The 10,912-nt window shown below is 36.7% G+C and overlaps 1 protein-coding gene across 1 annotated transcript in view; it reads left to right on the forward strand.

Annotated features, from left to right (window-relative positions):
• The window catches only part of JMY (junction mediating and regulatory protein, p53 cofactor), a 56,288-nt gene extending 48,872 nt beyond the window's left edge, over nt 1-7,416 (forward strand). Inside the window, exons 8-11 of the mRNA XM_008503458.2 lie at nt 740-835; nt 2,027-2,567; nt 4,831-5,141; nt 7,187-7,416. Coding sequence (XP_008501680.2) covers nt 740-835; nt 2,027-2,567; nt 4,831-5,138 — 945 coding nt within the window. The 3' untranslated portion in view covers nt 5,139-5,141; nt 7,187-7,416. The remainder of the gene's footprint in view (nt 1-739; nt 836-2,026; nt 2,568-4,830; nt 5,142-7,186) is intronic.
• The last annotated feature ends 3,496 nt before the right edge of the window (nt 7,417-10,912 follow it).

A 10,912-nucleotide genomic window follows, 5' to 3' on the forward strand; every position in this document is an offset into this window, starting at 1 on the left:
TTTATTTGAGAAGTAGATTGTTATGTAAATCTTAACAATTAGTAGAAGAGTTATTTTCACACAATCACAAAATCACAAAAGGTCATGGGTCCATAGACAGAGATTCCACAACCCCTCTGGGAAGCCTCTTCCAGGGCCCTCTAACCCTTACAGTAAAGAAATTCTTCATCGTGTTAAGGTGGGACATCCTGTGCTCCACCTTGAATCCATTGCTCCTCATCTTGTCATAGGGCACAAGTGAGAAGAGGTTGGCCCATCCTTCTTGACACCCCACTGTCATGTATTTATACACATTGAATATACACAAAAATATACCTCCCAGTCTTCTCCTCTCCAGACTAAAAATCCCCAAGTCTCTCAGCCTCTCTTCATAAGGCAGCTCTCAGTCCCTTAGTCATCCTTGTAGCCCTGCATTGTACTCTCAGTAAATCCCTGTCCCTCTTGAACTGGGGAGCACAAAACTGGATGCAGTACTCTCGGTGAGGTCTCACTAGAGCAGAGTAGAGGAGGAGGAGAATCTCCTCCATCTGCTGGACACACTGCTTAATGCACCTCAGGAAACTGTTGGCCATGGCCACAAGGGCACATTGCTGTCCCATGGATAACTTCTTGTCCACGAGGACTCCAAGGCCCTTCTTCATGGGGCTGCTCTTCAGCATATCAATTTCAATTCATATTTTTTAACAATGCTGGACATATTGAACGGATATAATTGTATGTTTTCCACACATTTTCTCAGAAGCGGGATCAATTACAAGACGAAGAGGAAAGAAAGAGCTCCTGGGTTAGTCAGGAACGACAGAAAACACTGGACAGACTACGCACATTTAAACAGGTAATAGAATAAGACTTGTTCTTTTCTGCTAGTTTTGTTACAAAATAAATATCACTCATTCCAGGACTATACTATGCTATTATCTGTTCTCTTTCGAAACTTTAATAACAAATTATGGCATTGGTGGTAATGACTTCCTTGGGTTGTTACATTTCCAGTGTCATAGTAAGTTTCTCTCCACTCTTACATGCACAACTTAGGGCAAGACACTTAGTAAATGTTCCCTTAAAAAGCATAATACAATCTAAATGGTGTTTCCTACCACTGCCACTGGTTGATAAAACACCCACGAATGCCTTCCTTTCTTTGACAATGTAAATATCTGAAAATGGATGAAAGATGGAATGAAGGGGAGTGAATAAGAAATGAGGTAAAAGTGCAAGAAAGCAGAGACTTTTATTAGCTGGTGAAGACTTCGAGTTTTGCTGGGTACATTAAAAATACAGGTCTGAGAAATTTCTTTACTGGAAAGCAGTCTTGCTCAGCATTCGTATTCATATTGTTTGCAAGGCTATTGAATGCATACTGTCTGAAAAATACAGGAAATTTATTTTAGCCAGCAACTGTTAATATACTTTATAGATTAACATATTTATATTGTTATTTCTATTGCTTTAGGCCTGCCACAGTTGTGTGAAATGTCACAACTGGTTTCAGTTTTTACGTAAAAATGGCTTATGGCTGAAATAATTTGAAAAAACACGTGAGGCAGCCAGCTTAAGAACGTAATTAAAATACTTTGGGAAGTCACAAAACATTTAAAGTTTTGAGAGATACTTTTTTAAGCAGGACAAGTTCACATCTAAGGCCGTTGCATTAGTTCACAGAGGATTTTGTTGCAGAGGAAGTTACCAGTGTTAGAAAAGGAAAACGAGGGAATTTTGAATTTTAGTTATCAGAAAAAAGTTTTAAATGTAGAGTCTAGTTCTTCGTGGAATCTTAATTCTAACCTACAAGTATCTGTAACTAGAGCAATCACGTGAATTGTGACTTAAGAATAAAAATTAAGAAAACGGGTAATTTTTGCATAAAGGTGAGGATATATTTGCTTTGTTTTTACATCCAGAGCAAAATGAATTAAAATAGTGGATCGATTCTACTTGTTAGTAGAATCCTAAGGACAGGTACTTAGTGTCTAGAATTAATGCTTTGCATGTTCTGATCTAATTGTCAACAACTTCCTCCCTTTAGCGGTACCCTGGGCAAGTAATACTTAAATCAACCAGGATGCGAATGGCTCATGCAAGAAGAAAATCTGCAGCCAGCTCCGTGTCCTGTGCCGAACAACCTCAGTCTTTGCCAGCAACTATACAAATCCCAGAGAAGAGTGAAGAGGTGGAAGTGGAAAATGCAGTTCAGCCTTTACAAGTTCATCAATCAACAAGCATAGAACAACTTCAGGATGTCTCCTTACCTCCCAATGGTGTTACCTCTGAACTGCCCCATGTTAATACTTCTCCACTTGCCAGTAGTGACCTTCAACCAGACACTGTTACTGTGGTACCGCTTCCACCCCCTTTGCCTCCACCACCTCCACCTTTGCCCTCTAGAGAAGATGCCACCAAATCTTTAGAGAAAAGCGACAGCTTTGTTAAACGTCAGAGTGAGGAGAAAGGAGTTCAGCACTCTTCTAGTGTCCCACCAGCACATCTGTTGGACAGCAGTCAGCTAGTCAGTGCCAAGAAGAAGCTGAAGAAGACCGGTGATTTAGAGGGTTTACAGAGGAGGAGAGGTAATGTTCTCATTTCTGTGTATTTAATGGTAATGCACACGATTTCTCTTTTGAATTCATCTACAGAAAAGTGGATGTTGTGGTTCATTTAATGGGAAAGCTAGGAAATCATTGACAAAAGTCATCAATTCAGACAAACATCACACAAACGCTGGACCTCTGACAGCGTATGATAAAGTAGTTCAGCTGGAGAGCAAACAGATTGAAACTGATTCTGTGATATACCACATTAGATTAGCTGGAAAATGGAGCTAGACATTGCTTAAAAGAAAATATTCATACCTACTGAACACTACAGGTATTCTGTGCTTTACCTGAGGGGGCAGTGGTAATTTTCTAAAAGCATTTTACATAATCTATGTCTAGCATAGCAAAATGAACATTTGTCTTGGGACATAGGAAACCTAAGAGAGCTATGTACAAGGTTTCTTCACGTTTTCATACAAAAAGCCACAAACCCTCAAATGTTCTTGAGAGCTGAGTAAGAATATATACATTTAACTGCAACTGGAAATTAATTCTGTAGCCATTCGGCAAAGCGTGTTATTGACTAGTTAGAAGATCAAAAATTTCTTCGTAAACTTAGGAGAATGAGTAGAGCACAGGGCTGAGCCAGGAGATCTCTTGCAACCTGCTGTTTCTGTGCTACAGGTTCTAAATTGTTTGCGCTTTAGGCCATATCTAAAAAAGGGAAGAATGCCAACCATGTTTGAACAAAATAAACTTAGTGTTTAAATGAAACATGCTATATTGGAGATAAGTTTTTATTTGAAAATCAGATTTCAAAACTGCTCAGCTGAACTATTATAGTGGAAGTCACTTGGGAAAAAAGTACCTCATTAACACTGCTGTAATATGGCTGTAATATGTTATAAAAATTCTGTCAATTACAGCAACAGACACCACCCTCCCATTGGCATTTACCATCATCCAGAAAAAATCAAACTTAAAACTGTCTTAATGAGACAGAAACCAGAGCATTTGATTGTTGAAATTGTCCTTGAATGACTGAAAGTCCTTGAAGTAGCTGCATAGGTAGAGAATTCTAAAGTAGTTACGCATTTTGCAGGTCACAAGTATAGTGTTTTAAGTTCATTGTCAATTTTGATGCTGCTGTGCTCCATTTTTCTTTTTCTATAGCTGTATTGTTATTTTTCTGATAACCATTTAATCTTGCAATTTTATATAAAGCATGCATTGTATGCACAATTTGATGTATGACATAAAATGACCCATATAAAATCAAATCATATGTTCCCTCTTAAAAGTCTGCAGCAGTACTCCACCTGCTGCTGAGTGCCCCAAGTCTCTAAATGGCTTCAGTATGAGAGTGATTTTCTTCCTTTGTCCTTCAAAGTGCAGTCCTGTATTATTCTTTTATTTGTCTTTTCCTCATGTCTGTTCCAGCTGTCTGGGCCATTAGTCAGATGGTCATAAATGCAAAACAGGTTTATAAAATGTGTTCTACATTACATGAAAAAGAGCTGGAGGTGGATATTCACATCTACTGACTGATATGTGCTGCATGTTGTATGTGCACGTGTATGCAAGTTGTTTCAAACTGTACTTTAGCACAGTGTATTCTCTGGGATAGAGAACTGACCTACTTGTTGCTCTTCAAAGAGCCAGAGCCTGATTTTTATTTGAGCAGTGGATTAGTTTCCATTTATGATAAACTATTAATTTTACTTACTTTTTCATTAACTATAAATTAAGAGAATTTATATAGACCCTCTGTGACTAGATGTTAATATAAACATTAGTCCGGAGAAGCAGGAAAATGCATGCTGTTGCATTTACTGTAGTTCTGGCCTCCTCACTGGCATGTAGTAATATTCATATAGTAGGTAACAGCAGTCACAAAATGCAAGAGCTGAGAATGAACTGCACAGTTCAATACTTCAGATAAGTACTTATTACCTGAGTTTCAAAGTCAAGAAAGATAATGTAAAGTTTTCGTTGTGTTGGATTCATTGTAGCTAATTTGATTTTCTTGAACAGGAAAGCTGTCTCATTAAAATACTTTCACTGCCTGCCTGATAGGAGGTTAAATGGTTTAATATATTGTAATTGTCTGTATAAACCAGTTTTGACCTAGTAATAGCAAAAATAAACTTGGAAGCAAAAACAATAGTGGAGGTGCCATTACATGTATAGTGTGGGACATACTATATCAATAGTGTGCAGCTGCTTTTTGGAAATACAAATGCAGACTGTTAAAATTTTGTAAGAGATGTACTGAAGGTCTTTTCATTTACTGCAGTGAGCTCCCCAATGGATGAAGTGCTGGCTTCCTTGAAACGTGGCAGCTTTCACTTAAGAAAAGTTGAACAGCGAAGTCTTCCTCCTTTCCCTGATGAAGATGATAGCAATAACATCTTGGCACAGATCAGAAAAGGGGTGAAACTGAAGAAAGTGCAGAAAGATGTTTTGAGAGAATCCTTTACAATTCTACCTGATACTGACCCTCTGACGAGGAGCATCCATGAAGCATTGCGACGAATTAAGGAAGCATCACCGGAATCAGAGGATGAAGAGGAGAGTTTGCCTTGCACAGACTGGGAAAATTAATCTGTAATTAAGCTACGTTTAAAAAATATACATTTCTTCAACATTTTTTGCATAACACTAGTGGCTAAGCCTCAGGCTGTGCATTCTAGGAGACTCAGTATTAGTGTGACTAAACTCACTGACATGCAGTGTGGTAAAATATGCTCATATGAATTTAATATTACTGACTTTTCAGAGAATTTAAGGAAAAACTTTTTTAGGTGACATCTTGTCCTTGTTTGGATACTTTTTCTGAATATTGACAGAACTACAGTAAAAAGCTCTATTTTGTTTAGTAAATTTGTAGGGACTGTTTGCAGCTTATCAAAAAGCTTTGAAAAGCTTTTTAAAGCTTTTATGTAACAAAGCAACATGATCACTCTTGGACACAGCATGTACTTATTTTCTGATTAATTCCTTCCTTATAAAAAATTAGCATGTATGTCACCTCAGACTGAATAGTTCTAAGTGAAGGATAATTGCATTTCAGTGCTGAAAACACTGAAATCTCATTGGTTACCCTGTGTAACTGATTCTTTGATAGCTTGGTTTCTATGTGTAAACATCCTGGTTTAATATTATTAATTCCTAGATTATAAACAGTGAATTTGCAAATACAATTTATATTTCTACTACTTACACAAATCCCACAAACAAGATACAGTGCCTGAAAGTACAGATGTTGACTTCAAAGCTAATGATTTCAGAACAAACAATGATCAAGAGATTAGTTTTCAAAACTAATGCTGCATTGGTAGCACAAAGAGGTTCTTAAGTACAATAGCCTCTTACAACATTTTTCTTCTGTGATTGCTCTGCTGTTGGCATGTGGATCTACTTAAGTCTCAAAAAAAACCTGCCACCAAACTTAAAATTTGGTGCAAAGAAGGGTATGACAATCTGTAAAGAACTTAAAAATCCATTTAGAAATCAAAGGATATTTCAAGAGTATGCAAGATAAGTATTTATAATTCTTGCAACACAGCTAGCAGTAGGAAAGAGAGAACATTTTTGGGTGTTTACAGTCAGGCATTGCTACCCTGGTTAGTTATTACCATAGCTGGAGGTCCATTGATCAAGTGCTACAGCTGTTTAAAAACTGACGGTTACATAGTTACTTCACCATGTAATCATCTGAATGTTGTGATTATGAAATAGTATGTCTCAAACTGGCCATGGCACATGCAATTGGTATACTATTTTCAAGTAATAACGTGTAGGTTTTTTAAAAAAGGAAAATAAATGTTGCCTTTATTTCCTCATGATCTACCGCATATGTTGTGAATACACCTACATCCAAATAGGCTAAATGTAATTTGCCTTAGGAATGAAGCCTAGATCTGATATAATGATGTATGCTTATCAAGTGCCAAAAATCATCTTAATGCATGTGCAAGTACTAACAGTGCCTTCTGAAGTGGTTTCATTAACTATTGGAATTTGAAGACAAACTAATAGTATTTAATTCCTGCAGGATATCTTGTCATCTCTTGTATTATCTGCTTTATGAGTTAACTTCTACATGAAGTTATGACTAACTTTTTAAAGATGAGTTCTTTCCTTATGGACACTTATCTACATACTAAAACATTGAGGCACTCTTTGTATTGGAAGTGCAGCTGAACAAACAGTATAAAGATGCAGAAGCTTCTGTATGAAATATCAAAAGTTACAAAAAATATCCCAAGACTGTCTGAGTATGTGTGCATAATGGTACACATCAGTCACTACATTAAGCACCAAGTATGCAAAGCCTGGCTTGCTGGGACTGATGGACAAAGTAAGGGATAAGAAGTGGGCTTTTGCTTTCTATAGTCTTCTAATCCAGTGCTTTGGGGTCCTCAAATGCTAATCTGTGTTCACTGTCACCAAGTGAAGGTTCACTTCACTAGAAGGCCAAAAAAGACATGGTCATACTGTGTGTGTCCTTACCCTGGGAACAAAGAGAATCAAGGCTTTTGAAGAGAGTGCTCAGTATAGCGTGTTGGAATTGCTTAATACATTGATCAGAGAATATTTGAACTTAGTTTAGCTTTTCAGATGTCCCTTTTTCTTTTTTTCCCAAACAGGTCATTCACAGCCACCAACATGAGGAAGGAAACCCCAGCTGAAGATTACTTTTCCTCTTCATTTCTGAAAATTCAGAGCCAGCAGTTATGACCATCAATTCCACGGGAGGCTTTCTTTGGAAAAGAAATAGTCTTTCTTTGGCAAATGGTTCAGTATATTGAAAAAATGACCTGAAATTTTAAGGTCACTTTTTTCTTTAGTTTGCTAAAAAAACAAAAAAAAATTTGGTTTGGGCAGAAAGCTAAGTTGTTTAGATGTGCATTTTATATAATCAGGAATGCCCAATTCTTAAGCACTTTTTATATTTGCATAAGTAATTCGTGGCCAGTTAAGTGAGAGGGGGAACATTTTGCATTGGGAGAATACTTGCTGTGTGAGGAACTTTAGGATTTGACAAGAATCAAACCAACTATAAAACATCCTCTTCACCGCACTGAATATATCATCTGCCTGAAAAAACAACTGAATAGCTCCTTGCAGAGAATTTTGCTGTGTAGTATGTGATATTGCAGAAAGAGCAGAATTCTTAGTTGCACTGCAGTAGCTGAAATTCAGTAATGTGCAACTAAACTGAACTAAAGACTTTTTTCTTCTGAGTTTGAAGAAGTGCTTGTCAGTATGAAAAGTAGCAAGTGACCATAGGACAATTAAGAATAGGAGTTTAATTCAGTACATACTCAAGAATGTGTTTGTTTTGAACATGGTACATTTAGCAGGACATACCGCAGCACCTTTTTAGGTCATTTGTAGTCTGACACCTTTTTGAAGTAGACGTTTTCATGCTTTTTTAAAATAATATTTAGCTATGCTGAACCAAGTTAGTTATACTTCTATCATTTGTTATAAAAGGAAATATTTTGTAATTTCATACTTAAAATTATTTTTCTCTTTTGATTTAAAGTGGCTTTTGATTACTCTAAGCAGCCTTCTTTAAAAAAGCTCAAAGCATGTAAACATACTGATAACTCTGTTGTGAAAATCATGCTTCTCTAGCTGGTTTTCACTATTCCCTTTACTGGCTGCAAAAAGGTTTGTATTTCATACCCACAGGCCTACTGGCTGAAAAAACATTCCTTTTGATCCTGACTTTTTTTTTTCCTTTTTTAAAAAAGGAAAGTGACACCTTCTTCTGTGGTGAATACTTATAAGTAATCCTAAGCGTCATAACTAATGGCTGCAGGCAGCTACACTTACGATACCACAGCACTAGGAGGTATGTCAGTAAAGTGTCATCTAGAAACTCCATTGTAATGATAAGTCAGGCCATGACAGTTCTAAGAAAACTGAATTTTCACAAACATTTTATTTTTCCTAGCATGACATACACTGTGTGTGAGAAGTACACAGTCCTTGTCCTTTGCGTAGTGTGGTCTATTCACTGTTCCTGTTGTGACAAACAACCTACTACGTGGATTTGTTTCTTCAAGTGGTGTTATGCATTGCTGCTGTCATGTAATGGAACACATACTGTGTTAACATTTTTAAAAGGGGATTTTGTGTCTTCCCATTTACTTACATAAAGAGGAGCAGGGGGACTTACCTTAGCAATAGGCTATGTAAACTAAAGGAACCTCAGATCTCAGACCCTTCAGTTGTTTTGCTGTGGCCATCCTGAAATCAAAGCTCTGTCAAACATCTGGAAAGGATATCGCTTTACTCTTCCTATCAACAGGTGTTTTCTTAACCTTGTTGCCTTATTTATAAAGTTAATGAACATTGATTTTCAAAGTACCTGTGAGCAGGGTTACTGTAGAGTTGTATTGATTTTGCTGTATTAGTCGTCAGGTCTGTATTTTTCTGTCCTGAGATCAGCTCTATGAAACACGTGATACTGGCTTTCCAAGGGCCTAAGACTACATGATATTTTTCTCTGAAACTGCTTCTCTGAACCCAAAGTTACATGGTCTGGTTGTAAGCTGTCTTATTCTGTTTTCATGCAGCAGTAGCAGTAATTTCAAAGTTTTATCAGAATCATTTGACATTGCCTATCCCATTAACTGTGGTGTTTCTTCACTGCATCTATTCGTCTGTCCTTCCAGTCACACCACACATTAAAACTGAGGTAATCAAATTTTTGCTGTAGCATGAAGAAGAAATATGGTATAGAATGGTGATTCAGATTATACAGCTCATCTGAAACTTAGTCCTTAGTTAACAGTGGTTATTGAGCAACTTTTATGTAATTTCTTTCTGATTTTCCAGTCTGCAGTTTTATTCCTTAGAGTGTTTGCATAGCAAAATTCCAAGACAAGGAAAAATAGTGTAGTTTGAAATTATAGGTGCAGTTGTCCCTTGCACAACATTTGTGTCTGCAGTTTACCACTGTGTTGTGACTTACCTAAATAGCTCAAGGCTGTACCATACTACAGTTTTCAGACTTGTTTGCCATGTGGACATCTTTGCCTTGAAAAATGTGTGCATGGTTGAGAAAAATTGCTGTCCTTAATCTCTATAGTTATCTGAAATCTTAGAGTCATGTAATAGCTTAGTTTATATAAGTAAAATGCTCATATGAACATGTATTTTATGCACACATAGAAAGTAGTCACTCTGCTGAGCACAGCAGTTTGTATCAGTTCAAAAATTCCATCTTCATTGTGGAAAGTGAATGGGTTTTACTCTGCATACTGCTAAAAAAAGGTAACTCCTGGATTGAAATCCTCCAGGAGTCACTAGATGTCACAATATCACATAATTCTCCACTTCGATATAAAAATCGTGCATAAGTGGTGTACAGGCTAATGCGTAAAAATTCCCATCCTCTCTAACATGAAATTGTGCAGTGGGATGGCTACAGCAGCAAATGGTGAAAGTTCAGCTATATTCACAAGAAAGACAGTCATGCATTGAGATTGGTTCTTCCATTGCTGAGGAAAGCTGGCATAATCATGTTGGCTCTTGAGAAATCTGAGCAAGCATGACTAGAGAAAAAACATGTAAACATGCAAGCAAAGAGAGGCTCCATAAAAAGACATCTATATCACTGGTATTTTTTATTTGTGGCTGGACTTCATTGCTGTAGGTGCATTGTTCTGTTGCTAGTGATTTATCTTAAGCAGTTTGTCAGTTTTCAGGCTTTTTTCCACTTTTGGAAACTTCTTTGTTCAGATTTAAACTGTTTCAGTATAGTGTAACTGACCCGTTGAGTTAAGGAGTTGGAATGTGTAATGTTTATTGTACAAATGCCAATGGAAGGACTGAAAAATCTTTCATGAGTGGGAACAAGAAATGAAATACTCAGTTCCTACTGAAATAACCAAAATGCAAGGTAAACAGCTATAGTCTTTTGATCAGAAATGGAATTTGCATCATCATGAATTTCACACTCTCATTCACAGACACTCTTAATTTACTCACTTTAGTATGTTTTCATATGTTAGTTACCTGTCTAGATGAAGGCTTTTTTATTTTTTTAAACATCACTTTTAAGGTGTTTTGTTTTTTGTGTTGTTTTTTAAACCTGACAGTCAGCATACTACACCAGACACTTGTAAAATAAATTAGTATGATTATATATTGTATTCTTTTGTGGCTGCATTGGGGATAGAACTCAACATACTTCACTACATTATTTGTGAAGAATCATTTTGAGTATACGCACTATATTCTGTAATGTCTAATATTAAAGTAATGACAGGTGCATTATTGAAGATGCAACTTATTGAGGAGATAGGAACTGGTGTTGGCTAATGTTACCTTTATTCCATTTGTTGCACTGAATTTCA

This window comes from Calypte anna, chromosome Z (assembly GCF_003957555.1).
Source record: "Calypte anna isolate BGI_N300 chromosome Z, bCalAnn1_v1.p, whole genome shotgun sequence".
Classification (NCBI taxonomy): Eukaryota; Metazoa; Chordata; class Aves; order Apodiformes; family Trochilidae; genus Calypte; species Calypte anna.